This window comes from Salvelinus alpinus, chromosome 21 (genome assembly GCF_045679555.1).
Source record: "Salvelinus alpinus chromosome 21, SLU_Salpinus.1, whole genome shotgun sequence".
Lineage (NCBI taxonomy): Eukaryota > Metazoa > Chordata > Actinopteri > Salmoniformes > Salmonidae > Salvelinus > Salvelinus alpinus.
Genome location: NC_092106.1, coordinates 29954784 through 29981338, shown reverse-complemented (window position 1 = coordinate 29981338; position 26555 = coordinate 29954784). Strand labels below are relative to the sequence as shown.

Sequence of the window (26555 nt, the reverse complement as noted above, 5' to 3'; positions counted from 1 at the left end):
GTGGTGCGTAGCTCCCCCAGAGTGGTGCGTAGCTCCCCCAGAGTGGTGCCGTAGCTCCCCCAGAATGATGCGTAGCTCCCCCAGAGTGGTGCGTAGCTCCCCCAGAGTGGTGCCGTAGCTCCCCCAGAGTGGTGCGTAGCTCCCCCAGAGTGGTGCGTAGCTCCCCCAGAGTGGTGCCGTAGCTCCCCCAGAGTGGTGCCGTAGCTCCCCCAGAGTGGTGCCGTAGCTCCCCCAGAGTGGTGCCGTAGCTCCCCCAGAGTGGTGCCGTAGCTCCCCAGAGTGATGTGTAGCTCACCCAGAGTGGTGTGTAGCTCCCCAGAGTGGTGAGTAGCTCCCCCAGAGTGATGTGTAGCTCCCCCAGAGTGGTGGGTAGCTCCCCCAGAGTGGTGTGTAGCTCCCCCAGAGTGATGTGTAGCTCCCCCAGAGTGGTGGGTAGCTCCCCCAGAGTGGTGTGTAGCTCCCCAGAGTGGTGAGTAGTTCCCCCAGAGTGATGTGTAGCTCCCCCAGAGTGGTGCCGTAGCTCCCCCAGAGTGGTGCCGTAGCTTCCCCAGAGTGGTGCCGTAACTCCCCCAGAGTGATGTGTAGCTCCCCCAGAGTGATGTGTAGCTCCCCCAGAGTGGTGTGTAGCTCCCCAGAGTGGTGAGTAGCTCCCCCAGAGTGATGCGTAGCTCCCCCAGAGTGGTGCGTAGCTCCCCCAGAGTGGTGCCGTAGCTCCCCCAGAGTGGTGCCGTAGCTCCCCCAGAGTGGTGCCGTAGGTCCCCCAGAGTGGTGCCGTAGCTCCCCCAGAGTGGTGCCGTAGCTCCCCCAGAGTGGTGCCGTAGCTCCCCCAGAGTGGTGCCGTAGCTCCCCCAGAGTGGTGCCGTAGCTCCCCCAGAGTGGTGCCGTAGCTCCCCAGAGTGATGTGTAGCTCACCCAGAGTGGTGTGTAGCTCCCCAGAGTGGTGAGTAGCTCCCCCAGAGTGATGTGTAGCTCCCCCAGAGTGGTGGGTAGCTCCCCCAGAGTGGTGTGTAGCTCCCCAGAGTGGTGGGTAGTTCCCCCAGAGTGATGTGTAGCTCCCCCAGAGTGGTGCCGTAGCTCCCCCAGAGTGGTGCCGTAGCTTCCCCAGAGTGGTGCCGTAACTCCCCCAGAGTGATGTTTAGCTCCCCCAGAGTGATGTGTAGCTCCCCCAGAGTGGTGTGTAGCTCCCCAGAGTGGTGAGTAGCTCCCCCAGAGTGGTGCCGTAGCTCCCCCAGAGTGGTGCCGTAACTCCCCCAGAGTGGTGAGTAGCTCCCCCAGAGTGATGCGTAGCTCCCCAGAGTGGTGTCGTACCCCCCCCCCAGAGTGGTGCGTAGCTCCCCCAGAGTGATGCGTAGCTCCCCAGAGTGGTGAGTAGCTCCCCCAGAGTGATGCGTAGCTCCCCAGAGTGGTGCCGTAGCTCCCCCAGAGTGGTGAGTAGCTCCCCCAGAGTGATGCGTAGCTCCCCCAGAGTGATGCGTAGCTCCCACAGAGTGGTGCCGTAGCTCCACAGAGTGGTGCCGTAGCTCCCCAGAGTGGTGCCGTAGCTCCCTAGAGTGGTGCCGTAGCTCCCCAGAGTGGTGCCGTAGCTCCCCAGAGTGGTGCCGTAGCTCCCCAGAGTGGTGCCGTAGCTCCCCAGAGTGGTGCCGTAGCTCCCCAGAGTGGTGCCGTAGCTCCCCCAGAGTGGTGCCGTAGCTCCCCCAGAGTGGTGCCGTAGCTCCCCCAGAGTGGTGCCGTAGCTCCCCAGAGTGGTGCCGTAGCTCCCCAGAGTGGTGCCGTAGCTCCCCAGAGTGGTGCCGTAGCTCCCCAGAGTGGTGCCGTAGCTCCCCAGAGTGGTGCCGTAGCTCCCCAGAGTGGTGCCGTAGCTCCCCAGAGTGGTGCCGTAGCTCCCCAGAGTGGTGCCGTAGCTCCCCCAGAGTGGTGCCGTAGCTCCCCCAGAGTGGTGCCGTAGCTCCCCAGAGTGATGCCGTAGCTCCCCCAGAGTGGTGCCGTAGCTCCCCCAGAGTGGTGCCGTAGCTCCCCCAGAGTGGTGCCGTAGCTCCCCAGAGTGGTGCCGTGGCTCCCCAGAGTGGTGCCGTAGCTCCCCAGAGTGGTGCCGTAGCTCCCCAGAGTGGTGCCGTAGCTCCCCAGACTGGTGCCGTAGCTCCCCCAGAGTGGTGCCGTAGCTCCCCCAGAGTGGTGCCGTAGCTCCCTCAGAGTGGTGCATAGCTGATGAAGGCAGTGCTGCTTAGGAGGCCGGAAATCAGCTGACACATTCCACCTATCAGGATCAGGTGAACACCTGCAAACACACAACACTGTTAGTGATGTTGACCAACCACCTAAAACACACAACATTGTTAGTGATGTTGAACAACCACCTAAAACACACAAAACTGTTAGTGATAATGAACAATTACCTAAAACACACAACACTGTTAGTGATGTTGAACAACCACCTAAAACACACAACACTGTTAGTGATGTTGAACAACCACCTAAAACACACAACACTGTTAGTGATGTTGAACAACCACCTAAAACACACAACACTGTTAGTGATGTTGAACAACCACCTAAAACACACAACACTGTTAGTGATGTTGAACAACCACCTAAAACACACAACACTGTTAGTGATAATGAACAATCACCTAAAACACACAACAGCAAGAACAAAGAGTAGAGTTAGTCATTGTGATAGTGATCATGATGGATGGATTGATTAGCATACCTGCCAGAATGTTTTCCACCCCGTGCGCCTGTACTCCGGTTCTAGTGGTGTTGAAGTTCTGCAGTAGAACCAGGAACGCACTGATCCCATTGGATAACATGTCCAACACCCCCAGCTCCCCATGCCCAACACCCCCAGCTCACCCTAGAAAAAAATTAAAGAGAGACGGATGAATGATGAACATACAAGCTATTCAGTACCCTATTATTCCAGCATCAGTCTGGGTTGAAGTGTTTAACTATAAGGCTCTAGGCTGGGGTCCCAAATGGCACCCTATTCCCTATGGGCCCTGGTCAAAAGTAGTTCACTATATAGGGAATAGGGTGCCATTTGGGATGCACATAGACTGGTGTGGTTGGCTGGTCTGTCTGTCAACACTCTCCTCGAACCCAGGGCTAAGTCTACCTCTTGCTCTAAATTTAAACCCAATATTGTCTCATTCCTGTCCTGACAGTTTCTTTATTCTGTGGAATGGAAATAAAGTATAAATGTGTTTCTAGTATAAATGTGTTTCTAGTATAAATGTGTTTTGGACAATAAACAAGCAGAGGATATATTTGCAGAGTTGATGATGTCACTGGCCCAGTCATGGAGGATAAATGTTCTGTTGACTGGGACAGATGAGTTGACACAGGTCCTTCCCAGACAGAGAAAAACAGGCATCATTGGAGCTTACTGTGTAGAAAGGGCTCAGGTTAAGATTCAGCTCGATACTTCATGTTATTTATCACTGAACATAATGATCACGTCGCCGTCTATATGAAAAACAGTAACCTACACTTTTCTTTTTATCAAAACACATTTGTGAATTACCACATCCCTCCCTGCCTTTCTCTCTCTTACTCACTTTTCCCCTGCCTCCTCCCCCTACTTATTCAGCACAGTAATCCCTCTCAGAGAGCCCAGCGGTACCTCTCTACTCCCTGTCCTACCTAGTGTCAGATAGGTGCTGAGTCTCATATCCACACACTCCCAATACAAACACAGGAGCCACAGTACAGTAAGAGTTACTGGAGGGAGCCAGTGTACAGCATATGCCTGTGCCTAGATAGATAGGAGGCTGCTGCCTAGAGAGATGGGAGGCTGCTGCCTAGAGAGATGGGAGGCTGCTACCTAGAGAGATAGGAGGCTGCTGCCTAGAGAGATAGGAGGCTGCTGCCTAGAGAGATGGGAGGCTGCTGCCTAGAGAGATGGGAGGCTGCTGCCTAGAGAGATGGGAGGCTGCTACCTAGAGAGATAGGAGGCTGCTGCCTAGAGAGATGGGAGGCTGCTGCCTAGAGAGATGGGAGGCTGCTACCTAGAGAGATAGGAGGCTGCTGCCTAGAGAGATAGGAGGCTGCTGCCTAGAGAGATAGGAGGCTGCTACCTAGAGAGATAGGAGGCTGCTACCTAGAGAGATAGGAGGCTGCTGCCTAGAGAGATAGGAGGCTGCTACCTAGAGAGATAGGAGGCTGCTACCTAGAGAGATAGGAGGCTGCTACCTAGAGAGATAGGAGGCTGCTACCTAGAGAGATAGGGGAAAAGGGGAAAACTGGAAATGTGTTATTGGCAGTGATGTTTGCAACTCTCTTTCTTATTGTTCTATTAACTAATTTACCATCTGGTGATGTCAACAGGCAGGCCAAAACTCCATCCCACCAAAACAGGTTTCAAACATTTCTTACCCTAAAAGGGCATTATCATAATTTTCACAACTTCACAGTATTATTCCGACCTCAGTGTGAAAATATACACTGAGTGTACAAAACATTAGGTACACCTTAATATTGAGTTATTTTTTATTTGATTTCATTTTTATTTAACCTTTATTTAACTAGACAAGTCAGTTAAGAACAAATTCTTTACAAACAGTTGCACCCCTTTTTCCGCCCTCAAAACACCCTCAATTAGTCGGGTATGACCTCTAAACGGTGTTCAAGGCTTCACACAGTCATGTCAAATTGGTTGGTTGTCCTTTGGGTGGTGGACCATTTTTGATATACACGGGAAGCTGTTGAGTGTAAAATACACAGCAGTGCTGCAGTTCTTGACACACTCAAACCGGTTAGTCTATGTCATGGAAAGAGCTTTGTACTCTCAGTGTGTATAAAACACAGGAAAATCCCATTTTTGACTGCACTGATATTTTAAGTAGAAAATGTGCACCAATATTGCATTTTCAAAGCCATTTATATTTAATGACGTGCACTTTAATATAGACCACATGGAGAATTCAATCAATCAGATTTGTTTATATGAATAGATTTGCTAAAGTGCCCAAATTCCAAATTTGACATGTCCCTCTTTGCACACTCTGTTACTTTTTAACCCACTTGACACCAACATTTCTCCAAGTTTTTACTATCATTGTCAAAATCAAATTTTATTGGTCACATACACATGTTTAGCAGATGTTATTGTGGGTGTAGTGAAATTCTAGTAAAAAAAAGAAGTTGCTTAGGGGCTGGAAGCGCGGCTGCCCTATCTTTCGGCGCCATCTTTCATCTGTAAAGCCCTAGTTATTTTGTTGCGTTGACAATGTATGTTCTGAAGATTAGTGAAATAAAGGTTAAAAAAATGCTAATAAACCTAGCCCTCATTTTAAGAGTAGTGGGTAGTGTATGGGGCTTTGGTGACAAAACGGAAGGCACTGTGATAGACTGCATCCAGTTTGTTGAGTAGAGTGTTGGAGGCTATTTTATAGATGACATGACCGAAGTCGAGGATCAATAGGATGGTCAGTTTTACGAGGGTATGTTTGGCAGCATGAGTGAAGGATGCTTTGTTGCGTTATAGAAAGCCGATTCTAGATTTAATTTTGGATTGGAGATGCTTAATGTGAGTCTGGAAGGAAAGTTTACAGTCTAACCAGACACCTAGGTATTTGTAGTTGTCCATGTATTCTAAGTCAGAGCCGTCCAGAGTAGTGATGCTGGACGGGCGATCAGGTGCGGGCAGTGATCGGTTGAAGAGCATGCATTTAGTTTTACTTGCATTTAAGAGCAGTTGGAGGCCACGGAAGGAGAGTTGTATGGCATTGAAGCTCGTCTGAAAATGTTCAGAGTTTGCGGAAGGAATCCGGGGATAAGGGGGAAAATGTCATAAAAAAGAATAATAGGTCCGTTATGCTCTGGTTTGAGTCACGTTGTTCGAACTGGCGAGAGCTTTCCGAGCTGAAGGTTAGCTAATGACCGCTAGCAATGGTTTGCTAACTGATAGCTGGTAGGTAGTTAGCTGGCTAGCTTCAGTTGAGGGATTCCAGACCCGAAGTAAATAGAATTACTTTAGAAAAAAAGCAGATCCACACCACATTGGGTGAGGCGGGTTGCAGGAGAGTATTTAGAAGTTGAGGTTTAGGAAAATATTTTAAAAAGATATGCGAAGAAAAATATGTAAAAATATATATACAAGGGACACGACAGGACAAAGACAAAGACGTCTGACTGCTACTTGGATAGAGTAGTCAAATCACAGTGTAAAAGCAGGTGGACTGGTTCTACTCTTTTTGACCATTTTGTGGTGAAAAACTGGCTGGGTGGAGCATAACACGTCAACTCTGTTATCCATAGATAAACAGGCTAGACATGTTTAAACAATTCACTTTTTTTAAAAGTTGCATTCAATTGCCCCTCCCTGTTGCACACAAGCTTCCATCCCACTGTCACAAGGGAATTTATGGCTGATTTAAGGTGAAATCGTCAACCCTGTTACTTTTTTTGACACTTAATAGGCACTTACTATAGTATTTTTTAAATTTAAGCTCTTGAGATGGGAAAACTTGTTTTTATTAGGTTCAACATGTGCTCTTTATGACATAATTATTTTGCCCCACCAAGTTACACATCTCATAAGGCACCGAAATGGTGGAATGATCCCCCTGCCCCTCTCTGTCCAGTATCAGGGATCTTTGCCTCTCTGGAGTATAACATCACACCTTACCTAAGAAGGAAATGCCTTCCTCCTGATGCTGATGATGATGGTGAGGGAAAATCCCAGCGTGTTATTGGAGTAGAGGTTCTTGTTTGTGGAATTTCCTGCCACTCTCTGTTCCCCTGTATGCCCCTCCCACCCTTATCTGCCCCCCCCCCCTGCCCCTCTCAGTCCCTCTCCCTGCCCTTCCCTGACTGTCTCTGTCGCCCCCCACCCTCTGTCCCACTCCCTCCCTCTCCCTGCCCAGTATCGGGGATCTTTGTCACTCTGGAGTATAAAAGACTGACAGACTTCACCTGAGAGATAACCTGCCTCCTCTCCTCCACATACTCTTCCTCCATCCATTCATCTGTCCCGCCATCTCACCAACAGATCTACGAGGAACAGAAAGAAGAATTGAGAGAAGGAGGACAAACAGAGAGAAGAGCCCAAAACGACAAAACAGAGGACAGACAGTCAAACAACGAGGGAAGAATTTAACCACAGAGAGAGTGACAACAGACAGACAGACATGCTCTTCAAAGTACAGGTAAGCACCAGTCACTATGGTCACTCACCATGCATATAACCTATATGAGAATGATATGAAATGATTGATATTTATCTCTATCTCATTCCCTGTCAGTGTGTCTGGTTAGAGACCTAGAAAATATGTTGTTGACTGTTGGTGATGTGTGTGGCTGTAATATGAGCTATATGGACACCATGCATTAACTGATTCATCATACATTGATATATGTGGGTCTCTCTCTATTCCACTGACCGTCAGTGTGTGGGGTTAGAAGCCGAGAGAGAATAAAGTTGTCTGTCTGTCTGTCTGTCTGTCTGTCTGTCTGTCTGTCTGTCTGTCTGTCTGTCTGTCTGTCTGTCTGTCTGTCTGTCTGTCTGTCTGTCTGTGTCCGTCCGTCCGTCCGTCCGTCCGTCTGTCTGTCTGTGATTTGTATGGTGAATACTTCAAGACTCAAGCTTTATCATCTTATACGATCAGATGTTTTTAAAAATAATTTGATGTAGTCATGAGGTATTCTGTTTTAATGACTCACGCCACACCTGGCTACACATAGCTCACCAATCGAACACTGTTTGGGTCAGTACTCGTCTCTTTATCTGAAGTGTCAAATAACACACAGGTGGTGAAATTGCAGAGCGCGAAATTCAAATTAAATTACTATAAATATTAAACGTTCATGAAATCACAAGTGCAATACATCAAAATATAGCTTAACTTGTTGTTAATCCAGCCAAGGTGTCAGATTTCAAAAAGGCTTTACGGCGAAAGCAAACCATGCGATTATCTGAGGACAGCGTCCAGCACACAAATGCATAACAATCATTTTCAACCAGGGAGTTGCGACACAAAAGTCAGAAATAGCGATATAATATATGCCTTACCTTTGAAGATCTTCTTCTGTTGGCACTCCAAAAGGTCCCAGTTACATTACAAATGGTCCTTTTGTTCGATAAAGTCCTTTTTTATATCAATAAAAACTCAGTTTAGATGGTGCGCTTCAGTCAATAATCCACTCGGTTTCCCTCTTCCAAAATGCGTACAAAATTAATCCCAAACGTTACCAATAAACTTATCCAAACAAGTCAATCAATGTTTATAATCAATCCTTAGGTACCCTAATACGCAAATAAACAATACAATTTAAGACGGAGAATCGTTATTGTCTTTACCGGAGAGCCAGAATGGGAAACACTTAGAAAAACTACAACTTCTCCCTAATTTTTCTAAAAACCAGCCTGAAACTCTTTCCAAAGACTGTTGACATCTAGTGGAAGCCCTAGGAACTGCAATCGGGGGGACGATTTCGCCCTATTATAAAGTGCCAGCCATTGAAATCAGTGGTAGGATGATTTTAATTTTTTTGCGATGGTTTGTCCTCTGGGTTTTGCCTGCCATTTCAGTTCTGTTATATTCACAGACATTATTTTTAACAGTTTTAGAGACTTTAGAGTGTTTTCTATCCAAATCTACCAATTATATGCATATCCTAGTTCCTGGGCCTGAGTAGCAGGCAGTTTACTTTGGGCACGCTTTTCATCCACCCCCTATCCCAAAGAAGTGTTAAACTGAAAATAAACAAACTGAAAGTTTTATGTTCATTCTTTCTCTCTATCCGTCTGTCAGGACTGTATTACTGACATACTGCTGTCTGTCTGTTTGTGTGTTTGTCAGAGATCCTTCAGACCCATGTCTGCTACACTGAGAGGACTCCACCAGTCTGCCCTAGACAGTAAGCTCTGCTCAGCACTCTACTCTGTACTGGGTACTCTCTGCTGTCTCCATCCTGTGTTAGGATTTTCCTTTATCACAATATCAACACACACACACACACACACACACACACACACACACACACACACACACACACACACACACACACACACACACACACACACACACACACACACACACACACACACACACACACACACACACACACACACACACACACACACACACACACACACACACACACACACACGTTAGCTAAGTGTTTCTTTCTGGCTTGGATATGAGAAAGCTCATGTTTGATAGTAGCTTATGTTTGACATTAGTAAATATTGGTCTGTTCTGTTCTATTCATACAGGATGTGTTGGTCAGGTCTATACTGTACATAGACCTAGGCTACATAGACCTACATTGACATAGGCTGTCTGTGTTGGTTCTCTGACTCTCCTCTGTTTCTCCGTCTCAGTTCAGACGTGAATAAACTGAGCTTAGAACATACTGGGGAGGTTTAAAACATTCCTGTCCTCGTCTCCCTTCTTCTCCCCTCTCCTCGTCCTCTTAAACACCTCTCCCTCTTTCCCTCCCTCCACCTCCTCTCCCCCTTTCTTCCTGCCCCTTTCCAACTCTCCTCCCTCACCTCTCACCACCCTCCTCCTCCTTCTCTCCTCGTCATCCTCCTCATCACTCTTCATTTCCTCCCATCCCCCTGCTCTCCTCCTTCCTTCCAGTTATACAGTGTCCAGCCTCAGAGGACAGTGTGACGGACAGTTTTGGACAGTTCATCCAGGGTGTCCAGCCCCACCACCTGACCCCCACCCTGCTCCACCGTAGCAAGAGGATGGTTCTGGACTCCATCGGAGTGGGACTACTGGGCAGCACCACACACGTCTTCCAGCTGGCCCTACAACACTGTCAGGTGAGATAATATAATGAATACTTTATTGTTCATTGGTTACAACAGAAACTTGTCTTCTGCCTTTCCCAACACCCCTAGATATACACACGCACACACGTTGAGAGGCACAGGGTCAGCCGCACAGAGCGCCCCTGGATGCAGAGCAACTGTGGGGGGTTAAGTGCCTTGCTCAAGAGCCCAACGGCAGGCGATGGTGTATGGGCTCAGAGACGAGCAGCTTCTCAGCTGCTTTTTCAGTTGTTGTGTCGCCCGGGACTTGAACCAGCATCTTTCAGCTTCCTTTTCTCCTCGTCTCTTTCCCTTCACCCTTCACCCTACCCCTAACTGATGTGAAAGCAGATAGCTTGTAGTAATGTCAATCTACCAAGTTGGCACATCAGTGCAGATGAAGGAGAGGACACAACGTGACGAGGCAAGGGCTTTTCCCTTACTGACAGCTCTATGAGTCCAGCCCAGTGTTGTAACAGTGCGTAAGAGGCAGCCTGCAGACAACACACAGTCACTGGAGCTAGGGTTAAGGTTAGACAGAGACAGTTGACAGACTACATAACTGTTAGAGGCAGACACTCTGTCATCACTTATTCAGGACAGGAATGAAGGAATGTACTCTGTAAAGATTGGTCACTCACAGTCCCCATGGTGATTAAGTTCATGTGTAGCTGTGTGGAAACACAGCGTGATATGGACACAGTGTTGTTAGGAAGAGGAGAACAACAGGTTGTCTTAACAGTTATGTTGTCCATCTGTTCTTTCTCTCTACCTCTCCCTACTGTCTCCCTGTGTCCTGCAGCACATGTTTGCTCCCGATGACGTCAGTTCTGTTTACGGACGCAGAGGAACCAGACTCTCCCCAACCCTTGCTGCCTTCGTCAACGGAGTGGCCGTGAGTAGATACATCTACAGTAGTTCTGCATAGACATGAGTGTAGATATATGTGAGGTAGAAGAGCATAGACACTGTAGCGGAGAGACAGTGGTAGGATCCAAAAATCTCAAATGTTGACTCATCAGACCAAAGTACAGATTTCCACCGGTCTAATGTCCATTGCTCGTGTACCACAGATACCTTCATGTCTTAAAGTAGTGATGGAATGTTGTTCCTGTTGCTTATTTGAGCTGTTCTTGCCACAATATGGCTTCGGTCTTATACCACATCACCACCATAGTCATTCAGTCACACAACCTGGAAAAAGGAAACCCTCAACCTTCACCTTCTGTTTGTGGGTTAGAGTTAAAACTTCTTATGGCTGCAATCCCGTCACCGGGATCGATATGACAGCAGCCAGTGACAGTGCAGGGCGCCAAATTCAAAAAACAGAAATCTCATAATTAAAATTCCTCAGACATTCATGTGTCTTATATCATTTTAAAGGTAATCTTGTTGTTAATCCCACCAAAGTGTCCGATTTCAAATAGGCTTTTCAGCGAAAGCACTACAAACGATTATGTTAGGTCACCACAAAACCACAATAAGCACAGCCATTTTTCCAGCGAAAGATAGCTTTCACAAAAACCAGAAATATAGATAAAATTAATCACTAACCTTTGATTATCTTCATCAGATGACACTCATAGGACTTCATGTTACACAATACATGCATGTTTTGTTTGATAAAGTTCATATTTATATAAAAAAATCTGAGTTTACATTGGCGCGTTAGATTCACTAGTTGCAAAAACATCAAATGATTTTGAATAGCCACATCGTTTCAACAGAAATACTCATCATAAATGTAGATGATAATACACATGGAATTATAGATATACCTCTCCTTAATGCAACCGCTGTGTCAGATTTCAAAAAAACTTTACGAAAAAATAAACCATGCAATAATCTGAGACGGAGCTCAGAACAATAGTCAAATTAGCCGCCATGTTGGAGTCAACAGAAACCAGAAAATACATGATAAATGTTTCCTTACCTTTGATGAACTTCATCAGAATGCAATCCTAGGAATCCCAGGTCCACAATAAATGCTTGATTTGTTCGATAATGTCCGTTATTTATGTCCAATTAGCTACTTTCGAATTGTTTACCAAACGCCCTAACCAAAGTCTCAAAGCGCGTCCACTATAACGTGACGAAATGTCCAAAAGTTCCGTTACAGTCAGTAGAAACATGTCAAACGATGTACTGAATCAATCTTTAGAATGTTGTTAACATACATCTTGAATAACGTTCCAACCGGAGTTCCAACCGGAGAATTACATCGACTTCAATTGACCGATGGAACGAAGCTCACTCTCACGTGAACGCGCCAGTTCAATGCGTGGGCACCTCATGGAAGTGATTACTCATTCCTGTCTCCTTCGGCCCCAATTCACATTGGAGTCATCAGACAAAGTTCTATTGACTTTTGACATCTAGTGGAAGCCGTAGGAGGTGAAAACTCATCCATATCTCTCTGTATTTTCAATGAGAGCTTGGTTGAAAATCTGGCACCCCCAGAAAATATCCAAACAGGAAGTGGAACTTCTCAGGTTTTTGCCTGCCATATGAGTTCTGTTATACTCACAGACATAATTCAAACAGTTTTAGAAGCTTCAGAGTGTTTTCTATCCAATACTAATAATAATATGCATATATTAGCAACTATGACATAGGAGCAGGCCGTTTACTCTGGGCACCTCTGTGCACCTTTCATCCAAGCTACTCAATACTGCCCCTTCAGCCATAAGAACTTAAACAGACAGATAGACAGGTCTCAATATGAATATGAAGGGAGGATGGGCAGATCCAGATATGTGCACAGATAGAGGCCTAGGCATGCTGGACAATGTCTGCTACAGTTTTTACACTAGATCATTGCTGGCTAGGGTTAGTACATTATTGTTAACAGAGAGGGAGAGGCAGAGAACAGAGAGATATATGTGGACACTATAGGGCTCCCATTACGACAGACAGACAGACAGACAGACAGACAGACAGACAGACAGACAGACAGACAGACAGACAGATAGACAGAGACAGAGACAGAGACAGAGACAGAGACAGAGACAGAGACAGAGACAGAGACAGAGACAGACAGGTCATAAAGTCAGAGTATCCAGCATGACATAAAAACATCCAGCAACTCACATATAATTGTCAGTATTTGTCACTATTTATTGTCTCATGTGGTAAACTAACTGTGTACACCCACCTTCCTTGGTTTTGTAATTAAAATAAAATTTGAATCATTAAAGCAATGAGTCTGATAATAACTGTGGTCTTTCCATTGTCTGTCTCCATTGTCTGTCTGTTGTCCAAGATAACTGTAGTTGTCTGTTGTGTCTGGGCTAACTGTGTCTATTGTGTGCCTGTTGCGTGTCGGTTGTCCTGTACAGACCCACTCCATGGACTTTGACGACACCTGGCACCCTGCTACTCACCCGTCGGGGGCGGTCCTTCCTGCCCTACTGGCGGTCAGCGATATGCTGCCCAACAACAGAAAGCCTAGTGGGCAGGACTTCCTGTTGGCCTTCAACGTTGGGATAGAGGTCCAGGGACGCCTGATGAGGTTCTCCAACGAGGCTCAGAACATCCCCAAGAGGTGAGAACTGGACCATTACTCTGGTGCTCTCTATGGGGCTGTAAAATAAAGTATTCTCAATGCCTACAGGTCTGTTTGTGTGGTATTCTACCAGCCTGTCTCTGGGATAGGAGAAGCTCAGTGGCTAGTCTAATTCGTTTAGTTTAACAGGTGGATTCCGTCAGACATAGGTGTTTAAACACCATTACAGCCATTCTACTGTGTTTACACTGTGAGAATGCGGTGAAATTACTTATCATTTGTTAAATCCCTCAATACCGCTAAAACAGACTCTCAGCCTCTCCTCCCTATGCAGACCTAAACTGTATAGACCAGATGGCTGTCCTGTCCAGTAGTATTCCATTCTGCACTAGACAGACACCTGTCCTTACTTTAGACAAATGCAGGTTAGCATTTCTGATCAGGAATCTTGTTCTGGAGTCAGCTCTGCAGAGTGGTCACTATTTGGCACAGGCACAAAGTCATACAATCAGATTTGAAACCTAACTGTAACCTTAACCACACTGCTATCCCTATTGGCTAACTCTAACGTTAAATTAAGACCAAAAAGCTAATATTTGTTTTCATGAATATAGCCAATTTTGATTTTGCAACTGGCCTATCTAAGAGGAAAGCGCTCAGATAACTGATAGATAGGCCTATCTAAGATATCTTAGATAGGCCTCCAGGACAAGATCCATGACAATAAACGTCAACCTGCTAGACAGACACTTGTACTCACTGGCCCAGCAATCATTTAATAAAGATTGAGACAGACACTTTACTCAAGATTACTCAATTAGGCTGCTACTAAAATAGACATGTGCCTCCAAAACATCTGATCTCTCTGTCCCCCCCTCCCTCCCTCCCTCCACCCCCCTCCCTCCCTCCACACCCTCTCCACACCCCTCCCTCCAGATTCCACCCCCCTACCGTCGTGGGTACTCTGGGTAGTGCTGCAGCCTGCGCCCGCCTCCTCTCTCTGGAACGCTCTCAGTGTAGCCACGCCCTGGCCATCGCTGCCAGCCTATCAGGAGCCCCCATGGCGAACGCGGCCACCCAGTCTAAACCCCTCCACATCGGAAACGCTGCGCGGCTGGGGCTGGAGGCGGCTCTGCTGTCCTCAATAGGACTGGAGGCCTCGCCCAGGGTCCTGGATGACACCGCCGGTGTCGCGGGGTTCAGCGCCTTCTACGAGGACTACGCCCCACAACCTTTGACCTCTCCAGAGGATGCGGGGTTGCGGTTCCTACTGGAAGACCAGGACATGGGGTTCAAGAGGTTCCCGGCCCACCTGGGGATGCACTGGGTGGCCGACGCTGCTGCCTCAGTGCACAAGCTACTGCTGGAGGAGCTGGGGTCACAGGGGATGGGGCAAGGGTCACAGGTCGTAGGTCTGGTCCAGGACATCTTGCTGAGGGTTCCCCACTCCAAGTACATTAACCGTCCATTCCCGGAGTCAGAGCACCAGGCCAGACACTCCTTCCAGTTCAATGCCTGCTCTGCCCTGCTGGACGGGGAGGTCACCGTGTTCTCATTCTCACAGGAGGCACTACAGCGACCTGACCTGCTGGCCTTGCTGGGGCGTGTCCGCGTTGAGCATCCCCAAGACAACCCGGCTAACTTCGACCGCATGTATGGCGAGGTGCAGGTGACGCTGGTGGGTGGGGATGTGCTGAAGGGACGCTGTGATACTTTCTATGGTCACTGGCGCAACCCGCTGACCAATGAGAGCCTGAGGAAGAAGTTCCGTAGCAACGCGGGTGCGGTCCTACCCAGGGAAAAGGTGGAGGGGCTGATTGAGGCTGTAGAGGGACTGGACAGACTGGAGGACTGCTCTCCTCTACTGGCACAGCTGCAGTGAAACACACACACACACCACAGACGTGCACACATACCTACACTCTCACACACACACACACACACACACACACACACACACACACACACACACACACACACACACACACACACACACACACACACACACACACACACACACACACACACACACACACACACACACACACACACACACACACACACACACACACACACCTCATCACAGCACTCTTTTCTGACCAGCTGATCTTTTTGCATTTCACATCAGGTGTCTATACACATATACAGACCATGAGCTTGCATCTTCAGGTGTGCATGACTTACGTTGGTCTTGGATGTTCTGTTTGCCAGTGGTGTAACGTACTTAAGTAAAAATACTTTAAAGTACTACTGAAGTAGTTTTTGGGGGTATCTATTTATATTTTTGACAACTTTTCATTTTATTTCACTACATTCATCACAAGTACTCATTACATTTTGAATGCTTAAAAGGACAGGAAAATGGTACAATTCACACACTTATTAAGGGAACAGCCCTGCTCATCCCTACTGCCTCTGATCTGGAGGACTCACGAAACACAAATGCTTCATTTGTAAATGATGTCTGAGTGTTGGAGTGTGCCCCTGACTATCCGTAAATTTAAAAAATACTACTTTTAGAAGTAAAGTAATATTACTTTTTATACTTAAGGTATATCTTTTTTAAATTACATTTACTTTTGATACTTAAGTATATTTAAAATCAAATACTTTTAGACTTTTACTCAATAAGTATTTTACTGGGTGACTTTCACTTTCACTTGAGTCATTTTCTGTTAAGGTATCTTTACTTTTACTCAAGTATGGCAATTGGGTACTTTTTCCACCACTGCTGTTTACTATGGTGTCATGAAGGGACTTTGCTTGTAGCATTTTATCACTTTCTACTGTGAGACAAGTTATGATGAAGAATCTACTTCCAATGTGAGGGAAGAGACATTTAACTGCATTGAATAATTTAAAGGATTAAAGCTAAATTAAGTTCAAATTAAGAATCTACCTCCAATGTGAGGGAGGTGGGAGAGACTATAGGTGATTAACTGTCACGCCCTGACTTTAGTTATATTTGTTTTCTTTATTTTTTGGTTAGGTCAGGGTGTGACAAGGGTGGTTTGTTTAGTTTTTGTATTTGTCTAGGGTTTTTTCTTGTCTAGGGGTTTTGTCTTCTATGAGGATTTGGTATGGTCTAGGGGATTGTAGGTTAATGGTGGCCTGAATTGTTTCCAATCAGAGACAGCTGTTTCTCGTTGTCTCTGATTGGGGAGCCTATTTAGGTTGCCATTTTCCATGTTGGTTTTGTGGGTAGTTCTTTTCTGTTTTGTATGAGTACCCGACAGAACTTGTGTTTTGTTCCACTTTTGTTTTTTGTTTCAGTGTTCAGGTTATAATAAACATCATGAACACGTACCACGCTGTGCTTTGGTCTACTCCTTCTTCCTCAGACGAACATCGTTACATTAACTTTAACTGTACATTAAATTATCTAAACAATCAAAGCTAAATTATTATAAAGTACTGTACCTTTTACTGCATCCATTTATGTATTTACTGTGTTTACTTGACAATGTATCTCTACCGTTCTGTGTGGATTGGGAGAATGGAAACAATTAATTTGAAGGATGGCTGTGCTATAGATGTATATGAATATAACTTAATTTTCTTATTCTGTATTTTGAGAGGAGTTAAACTGTCTTATATTATATCAATAGTGTATTATTCTTATTCTATACTTTCATATTTAAATAAAAAGGTTAAACTCTGCATCTCACCTGTTTTCTCCTCTTTTTTTAACTCACTGTAGCAAAACAACTATCAACTATCAACTCAATTTTCCTGGTTGTAGTTTCTAAGGAAAAATATACATGTTATTTGCTCATCCTTGATTTCAGATCCTAATGGCCAGTATATTATTGTGGTTGGGACACTGTATTCTAGTGAGAGCACAAACTGGCGCTCACTTTACTCACTTTAATGGGTGTGCATATTGCAATGTTTCCACATAGAAATCGATACATTCTATTATGGTTTTCTTGGTAGTGTAACGGCTGTCTTCCTCAGATGAGGAGTAGTAAGGATCGGAGGACCAATGCGCAGCGTGGTACGTGTTCATGCTCTTTATTAAAACAATCGAACACTGAAACAAAACAATAAACGACACGTGAAATAACCAACCGAAACAGTTCCGTGTGGAACACACAGACACAGAAAATAAACACCCACGAAACACAGGTGGAAAAAGACTACCTAAGTATGATTCTCAATCAGAGACAACTAACGACACCTGCCTCTGAGAATCATACCAGGCCAAACGCAAAAACCAACATAGAAAAACGAACATAGATAACCCACCCAACTCACGCCCTGACCATACTAAAACAAAGAAATAACAAAAGAACTAAGGTCAGAATGTGACAGGTAGCCTATTGGTTTTCATGGTTGTAAATGGAACAGTACATATTGGAAACATGTTCAGGCTGGCATAGCTTAATTGATTACGTGGGTCGAATTTGATCAGAAGTGTATTGTGCCATATGACATCTTGTTGCTGTACTCATGAGCGGCATGGGTACGCTCCAACCTGTCACTTAAAAAGCACTCAATTAATGGTCTCGGAGACTCAGCACTTGAACTTTACATTTGTGGTATAGCTTGATATAAGCAGAATTCAATATAATTCCAATGCAAGAACCCCACAAAATTGTGCCCCCTCACTGATTTTAACTGCCCCCTTAGTCACTTATCCTCGAGCCGGGTCTGCAAGCCTATACAATTTGATAGACAACAACACTAACAGGAGCTGGGACAATAAACCAAAAATTACTACATGGAATTGCCTCCTCTTACCTCATACCGAAGCAATTTTGCTTACATTGGTAATTTTTGTTTTTGTGCTTTTCTAAAAACCAATTTCTGTGTTCTATTCATGTGCTTTTCTAATAACCGTTTTCTGTGTTCATGCAAGTGACTGATTGAACGAACCCTCACTATCAGTATCTGCAATTTGGCAGTACGCCCAGATCCTTGTTTTGAGAACGAAAGATATCTCCGTTTCAAGGTCTCAGCTTAGAGCAGGGGTGGGCAATTCCAGTCCTCGAGGGCCTGATTGGTTTCACAGTTTTGCCCCAGCCCCAGCTACCACACCTGACTCCAATAATCACCTAATCATGATCTTCAGTTTAGAATGCAATTTGATTAATCAGCTGTGTTTGCTAGGGATGGATAAAAAGTGTGACACCAATCAGCACCCCGAGGACTGGAGTTGCCCACCACTGGCTTAGAGAAAAGAAGCCTCCTGAGGTATTGGGCGGTCACATGAATGAAATAAATGTTAATGATGAATTAATTTTGAATGAATAAGCTAAATCATGCAAATATAACTTGTCTGTGTATAAGGAAACTAATGTGACTACGACGGGAGAACTCCTGACAGACAATCACTATGGTGCATCAAGTTTCTTGGAATCTCTCCAGTTAACTAATAAAAAACAATGATTCATTTAAGATTGACTTTGAGTGTCCCTGTGTAAGAATTTCCACAACACCACACAACGTTCCTGTAGATATTTTGGTTCTAAAACCATTATTTGGTCAACAGTAATGTGCATTACCCTGCTTCCTGTAATGAAAGTATCTGTCCTGTCTAGCTTCGATGCAATCAAGAGAGTTAAGAGTCCAGCACAATATAAAAACTGTAAAAATGCTTGGTTGCATCCCTGTTTTGCTGCTAGCTCTACTCCCCCTTTAGCACACAGAGTGAAGGGATAGATGCATTCTGATGAACGCAAGTATACTGACAGAGCATAATTTCAAAATGTAATTGCGGGAAAGACTTTTTTTTAAACTACTGCTAAAAAAAAGGAGTAATAGGTTTAAGTATAACAATTATTTATAGAGGAAATAACACCACTTTACAAACGGAGTATGTAATTGAGATGATGCACCAGTGGAACAGAGCGGAGCCTGCCATTTGCGGTGAAGACATCAAGTAGCCTATAGAACTACCAATGGGACATTTTTGTAGGACATTACATTCACTGTTAGATCAATTGCATGGCTATCTCGCAACAATTTAATATTTAGAGTTAGCAATCTAGCTAATGTGTTTTGAGTTCCCACTTCCTCAAGTGGTAAATAATGTAGCATATAGTCTAGGTCAATATGCACAAAAACATGCAGGCTAACTAATCTCTAAAGAGCATAAAAAATACCTGATTGTTCTGGATCCTATTTTGACTTGGCTCTGGAAAAAGTCAGTCTAGAGCCCTTCTGCTTAACTACCTTTCTTTGAAGTATAGCCATTTAATACTTCGCTGAATGAGGGCATTCTTTAGACTTTTTGGTTTTAGGCTTATGTTCTAATGTTATAGCATAATACCTCCAAAGGAGCTACTGATTGTGTAGAGTTGTTGCAGCCCTACTCAAACACACCAGATTCTACAAATCAACAGAACCGTGTGGATGCTGACTCCTGTGTTTGAGCAGTGCTGGATAAAAAGCCTGCACACCCAGTGTCCTAGCTGTCCAGATAGAGTTGACCACATGTGTTTTACACAGTAACATTTACTTTACTACTTTATTTCCAAGAGGGCGTAGCAGTGCAGAAGTGGTTTGTCGTCCTCTCGTTTACTTTTTGTATTTTTCGTCTTTTTTGTATATATTTCAATTTATTTTCAATGTCTTTTCCATTTTTAAAATTAAATATACCTTCCGGTAACCCGCCTCACCCAATGTGACACGGATCCGCTATTTTTTAGACCTTATAGCTAGAACCTCCATCAAAAGCTAGCCATCAGAAGCTAACCAGCTAATTAGCTACTAGCTATTTAGTCATTGTTAGTCGCTGCTAGCGGCCTTTACCTTCAGCACAGACACCAGCCATTTTTTTTTGCCTGGATAATACTTGCCAGCCTGCCTGTATCGGACTGTTTTCTCCACTACACCGCCAGATTCCTGCCGTAAACCTTGGACCATTACTTCGGATCATCACAGCTTGCTAGCTGCCACCGAGTGACCCAGCCCCGAAGCTAGCCCTGAGCCAGGTCCACCTCCCGGCCTACTCTGTGATCACTCGGCTACTCAGCCGATGCCTCCCGGACTCTACCCCTAACACTGCTAGAATCCACTACTCCACCAGATCCTTGCCGTAAGCTCTGGACCTTTGCATCGGATCATCGCTGCTAGCTAGCTGCTCCCGAGTGGCTATAGTGGCTAACGCCCCTGCCCCGAAGCTAGCACCAGTTAGCCACAAGCCAGGTGCATCTCCCGGCTAGCAAACGAAATTACTACAACTACAATACCTCTTTTGCCATCTGGCCCGGACCCTATGTCGACACGGTGCCCCGCCGTACCACCACGACTGGTCCGCCGACGTAACTCCATCCACTGTGCCCTCAACCGGACTTTGCTGGACGTCGGAGCAGACACTTCTACTTACCCCGGCCTGCTAACTTTAAACGCTGTGTCTCCCACGTGCTAGCGTAGTAGCGACTACCCCGCGGCTTCCCTGTTCTATCTATTGCTGTTCACTGGACCCTATGATCACTTGGCTACATAGCTGATGCCTGCTGGACTGTTCATTAATCACGGTTCTCCATTTTGTTTATTTTTTGTTTGTCTGTTGGCCCCTGCCTCGAGGCCCTGTGTGTAGTTAACCGACACTCTCTGCTCATTCATCGCCATTTTACCTGTTGTTGTTGTCCTAGCTGATTAACTGTTGTTGTCTTACCCATTGTTGTCTTAGCTAGCTCTCCCAATCAACACCTGTGATTGCTTTATGCCTCACTTTATGTCTCTCGCAAATGTCAATATGCCTTGTACACTGTTGTTTAGGATAGTTATCATTGTTTTAGTTTACTGCGGAGCCCCTAGTCCCACTCAACATGCCTCAGATACCTCCTTTGTCCGACCTCCCACACATGCGGTGACCTCACCCAGCATAACTAGCCTGTCCAGAGATGCAACCTCTCTTATCATCACTCGGTGCCTGGGCTTACCTCCACTGTACCTACACCCCACTATACCCATGTCTGTACATTATGCCCTGAATCTATTCTACCACACCCAGAAATCTGCTCCTTTAATTCTCTGTCCCCAACGCACTAGACGACCAGTTTTGATAGCCTTTAGCCATACCCTCATCCTACTCCTCCTCTGTTCCTCGGTGATGTGGAGGTTAACCCAGGCACTGCGTTCCCCCAGGCACTCTCATTTGTTGACTTCTGTAACCGAAAAAGCCTTGGTTTCATGCATGTTAACATCAGAAGCCTCCTCCCTAAGTTTGTTTTACTCACTGCTTTAGCACACTCCGCCAACCATGATGCCCTTGCCATGTCTGAATCCTGGCTTAGGAAGGCCACCAAAAATTCTGAGATTTCCATACCCAACTACAACATTTTCCATCAAGATAGAACTGCCAAAGGGGAGGAGTTGCAATCTACTCCAGAGATAGCCTGCAAAGTTCTCTCATACTTTCCAGGTCTATGCCCAAACAGTTCGAGCTTCTAATTTTAAAAATGAATCTCTCCAGAAACAAGTCTCTCACTGTTGCCTCCTGTTATAGACCTCCCTCAGCTCCCAGCTGTGCCCTGGACACCATATGTGAATTGATTGCCCCCCATCTATCTTCAGAGTTTGTTCTGTTAGGTGACCTAAACATGGATATGCTTAACACCCCGGCAGTCCTACAATCTAAGCTAGATGCCCTCAATCTCACACAAATTATCAAGGAACCCACCAGGTACAACCGTAAATCCGTAAACATAGGCACCCTCATAGATATTATCCTGACCAACTTGCCCTCCAAATACACCTCTGCTGTTTTCAATCAGGATCTCAGCGATCACTGCCTCATTGCTTGCATCCACTATGGGTCCGCGGTCAAACGACGACCCCCCATCCCTGTCAAACGTTCCCTAAAACATACATGACGATACCCCCTTCCCGGCGCGTTCGGCTCCAGCCACAGGACACCAACCAAAGCACAGGACACCAACCAAAGGGACGATCCCGGGGATACGGATCGGACTGGTCAGAAACGTGACGAACCGGCTGAGACGTGAGAGCCTGATGAGCCGGCTGAGACCTCCACGGTTGCCTCGGTCGAGGCATGGGAGCCTGTCGAGCCCGCTGAGGCATGGCAGCCTGTCGAGCCCGCTGAGGCATAGCAGCCTGTCGAGCCCGCTGAGGCATGGCAGCCTGTCGAGCCCGCTGAGGCATGGCAGCCTGTCGAACCCGCTGATGCATGGCAGCCTGTTGAGCTCACTGATGCATGGCAGCCTGTCGAGCCCGCTGAGGCATGGCAGCCTGTCGAACCCGCTGATGCATGGCAGCCTGTCGAGCCCGCTGAGACGGGGGAACCCGACAAACCAGCAGAGGCCTCTCAGGTAGCTCCGGTTTGGACACTCGTACCCGACATCCCCCCCCTGATGCTTCCCTTTGGTGGGGCGTTATTCTGTAACGATGAGCGCTGAGAGTCAGGAAACAAGTTCAGGGAGTGAGTGTTTTAATAAATAAACGCAACATAAAACACGAACAAAGCACAGATTTAACACTGGAACAGAAACAATAACGCCTGGGGAAGGAACCAAAGAAGGTGACATATATAGGGAAGGTAATCAGGGAAGTGATGGAGTCCAGGTGAGTATGATGACGTGCAGGTGTGCGTAACGATGGTGACAGGTATGCGCCATAATGAGCAGCCTGGTAACCTAGAGGCCGGAGAGGGAGCACACGTGATACTATCCTACATCAGTTAGGCTACAGGAGAATTCTCATTGCTAATAGCACACCTGCCTGATAATATGGGCCATGTAGGCTATAACGTTTGGTGAAAGAGACAGTCCTAAAAAATAAAACTGTTTGCCAAAATGAGCTAATTTATGGAGGAATATTAGCCGTGGCGTGCGCGACCTTTAAATGGGTATTAAATTGCATTCCAAGTTGCATTGAAGATCCCCGAGAACACACTGGCCTCCATCATTCCTTAATGGAAGAAGTTTTGAACCATCAAGACTCTTCCTAGAGCTGTCCGCCCGGCCAAACTGAGCAATTGTGGAAGAAGGGTCTTGGTCAGGGAGATGACCAAGAACCTGATTTTCACTCTGACAAAGCTCCAGAGTTCCTCTGTGGAGATGGGAGAACCTTCCAGAAGGACAACCATCTCTGGAGCACTCCACCAATCAGGCTTTTATGGTAGAGGGGCCAGATGGAAGGCACTCCTCAGTAACAGGTACATGACAGCCCGCTTGGAATTTGCCAAAAGACACATAAAGGACTCAGACCATGAGAAACAAGATTCTCTGGTCTGATGAAACCAAGATTGAACACTTTGGCGTGGTTTCGTCCTCCTCCACATGTTTGCCCAGTTCAGTCATATCAGTTAAGATTTTTTTGACATCATCAGATATGTTCTTCATCTGCCTAGATAGTTTCTCATTGCCAGTGCGAAATTCTGTTAGTAGTGTCTCTAAAAGAAATGGAATGCCAAACGTATCACCGTCACCTGACTACCTCACTGTCCCCATATTGCTTCTTCCCTCACTCATGGACTCTTGCTTGTAGAGGGACAGTCTATTAAAGTCTATTAAGTTGGGACCCCAGAGGAGAGAAGTTGGCTCACTTGTTCTCGATGTGACTGGTGACAGGAGCCCTTCATCGACCTTCAAAGGGCTTTTGCAAAGTCTTTTGACTCGGTATCGCACAAGTATCTTCTGGGTGTTTTAGGTTAGGAGCATCGACCGGCACATCACGGTGCTGATCGGAAGAACCTATGATAAAAACACAACAAGGGTCATTGTCAATGGAGTGAAATCCTCGATGATTGACATGTCCGTCGGTGTTAAGCAAGGTGATCCGACCCTTTGGTCCAGACACTCGAATGCTATGTCCCTGGGGAAGGGTTGGGAGGCCGCCAGACTACCACTTTAACGTCTGCCGATGACTTGGTACTTTAGAGCGGCTCGGTGAAAGGTATGGGAAAAAAACATTCAAATTCTGGAAAAAAATTGCCAACTGATGGGTTTGAGAGTTCAACCCAAAAAAATGCCACAGTGTCTTCATTGAAAAATAAGGTAATAGCACAGACAAGTGCTCATTCAAGGTTAATGGTTGTTCAGCCTGGAAACTGAATGGAGAGGACTTGCACTTGATCGTGCCTGAAGAATCCTAAAAATATCTTGGAATGCAAGTGAACCCGTGGGCAGGCATTGTTAAGCTGGAACTGATCGGGCTACTTTGTGATTGGATATGGAAGACAAAGATGTTGAACTCCTTCGCTGTCCCGAGGCTCATCTACAAGGCTGACCATGGCAACCTAAAGTGGGTCGACCTGACCAAAATAGATGTGTAGAGGAGCGTTGAATTAACACATCCACGCCAGACGTCAAATACAATGAGAATACACAAGGAGCTCTCTTCATTGGCCTGAGAACAAAGGAAGAGTGGGCCACTCATAGCAAGCTCCCAGCAGGAGTCATCCATCCCTCTTCTGCTCATCTCACACTTCTAGTTGATCATATTACTCCAGTGCTAGCCTCTCTACACTGGCTTCCTGTTAAGGCTAGGGCTGATTTCAATGTTTTACTGCTAACCTACAGCCTTACATGGACTTGCTCCTGCCTATCTCTCCGATTTGGTCCTGCCGTACATACCTACACGTATGCTATGGTCACAAGACGCAGGCCTCACAGTAGTCCCTAGAATTTCTAAGCAAACAGCTGGAGGCAGGGCTTTCTCCTATAGAGCTCAGTTATAATGGAATTGTCTGCTTATCCATGTGAGAAATGCAGTCTCGGTCTCGACCTTATGTTTTTACTGAAGACTCAGCTCCTCAGTAGGTTCTATGATTGAGTGTAGTCTGGCCCAGGTGTGCGAAGGTGAACAGCAAGTCACTAGAATCACGAACTGCCCTTGCTGTCTCTGCCTAGCCGGCTCCCCTCTCTCCACTGGGATTCTCTGCCACTGACCCTACTACGGGGCTGAGTAACTGCTTTTTTGAGCTATACTTGAGTGGGTTGAGTCACTGATGTGATCTTCCTGTCTGGTCTTGTGCCCCCTTAGGCTCATGCATGGAGGAGACCTTCGTGGGCTGTACTCAGCCATGTCTCAGGATAGTAAGCTGGTGGTCTTTTGATATCCCTCTAGTGATGTGGGGGCTGGGCTTTGGCAAAGTGGGTAGGGTTATATCCTGCCTTGTTGGCCCTGGGGCATCGTCGGACGGGGTCACAGTGTCCTCCGACCCCCCCCCCCCCCCCCCCCCCGTCTCAGCCTCCAGTATCTATACTGCAATAGTCTATGTATCGAGGGGCTAGGGTCAGTCTATTCTCCTGTCTTATCTGGTGTCCTGTGTGAATTTAAATATGCTCCCTCTAATTCTCTCTCTCTTTTCCTCCCCTTCCGGAGGACCTGAGTCCTAGGGCCATGCCTCAGGACTACCTGGCCTGATAACTCCTGACTGTTCCCAGTCTACCTGGTCGTGCTGTTGCTCCAGTTTCAACTGTTCTGCCTGCGGCTATGGAACCCTGACCTGTTCACTGAACGTGCTACCTTGTCCCGGACACACACACTCTCTCTCTCTCTCTCTCTCTCTCTCTCTCTCTCTCTCTCTCTCTCTCTCTCTCTCTCTCTCTCTCTCTCTCTCTCTCTCTCTCTCTCTCTCTCTCTCTCTCTCTCTCTCTCTCTCTCTCTCTCTCTCTCTCTCAGCTCAAGTGTGGCAAGTTTAACCAAATGGTGCTCAGACGGAGACATGGACTTAGCAGGGTTTGTATTTAGGATGTGTATGATACATTTTCCTGAAAATTAACAGGCTTACTACTATGGCTGATCCTGTAAAACAATACATTATACTGCTATGGCTGACCTTACTACTACATTAGTAGTAGTACGGCTCCCCTTAGGGTTAAGTGATTATTCACCTAGTCAACTCAGTGATTCGAACCAGTGACCTTTCGGTTACTTTTCTGTTACTGGCCCAACAGTCTTAAACTCTAGGCATCCTTCCACCCACACAGTCTGGCTTCATACAGATGCTGGAGTATACAAAATACCTCCCTTTTGTGTGGACAATTTATTGATTCATAGGCTGCTCAGGTCAGAGAACAAAGAAGCCGATGAATGGAAGCTGAACACATTCAGTAGGCTAAATCAAATCAAATTTTATTGGTCACATACACATGGTTAGCAGATGTTAATGTGAGTGTAGCGAAATGCTTGTGCTTCTAGTTCCGACAATGCAGTAATATCTAACAAGTAATCTAACAAATTCACAACAACTACCTTATACACACAAATGTAAAGGGATGAATAAGAATATGTACATACAAATATATATGGATGAGCGATGGCCGTGAGGCATAGGCAAGATGCAGTAGATGGTAAAGAATACCATACAGTTGA

At 46.1% G+C, this 26555-nt stretch overlaps 1 protein-coding gene across 1 annotated transcript; it reads left to right on the top strand.

Moving 5' to 3' along the window:
* Window positions 1-6866: 6866 nt before the first annotated feature.
* LOC139548206 (cis-aconitate decarboxylase-like) lies at window positions 6867-16925 on the top strand. The gene is made up of 6 exons (XM_071357716.1): window positions 6867-7145; window positions 8799-8856; window positions 9585-9772; window positions 10563-10655; window positions 13099-13304; window positions 14202-16925. Exons 1-6 carry the CDS (start codon window positions 7128-7130, stop codon window positions 15145-15147), a joined length of 1509 nt encoding a protein of 502 aa, XP_071213817.1. The 5' UTR covers window positions 6867-7127; the 3' UTR covers window positions 15148-16925.
* The last annotated feature ends 9630 nt before the right edge of the window (window positions 16926-26555 follow it).

Bases quoted from the DNA above. Each gene is read 5' to 3' on its own strand.
- LOC139548206 (XM_071357716.1), top strand. The intron at 8,857-9,584 runs GTAAGCTCTGCT...CCTTCCTTCCAG, and splicing joins CCACCAGTCTGCCCTAGACA to TTATACAGTGTCCAGCCTCA. The intron at 9,773-10,562 runs GTGAGATAATAT...TGTGTCCTGCAG, and splicing joins TGGCCCTACAACACTGTCAG to CACATGTTTGCTCCCGATGA.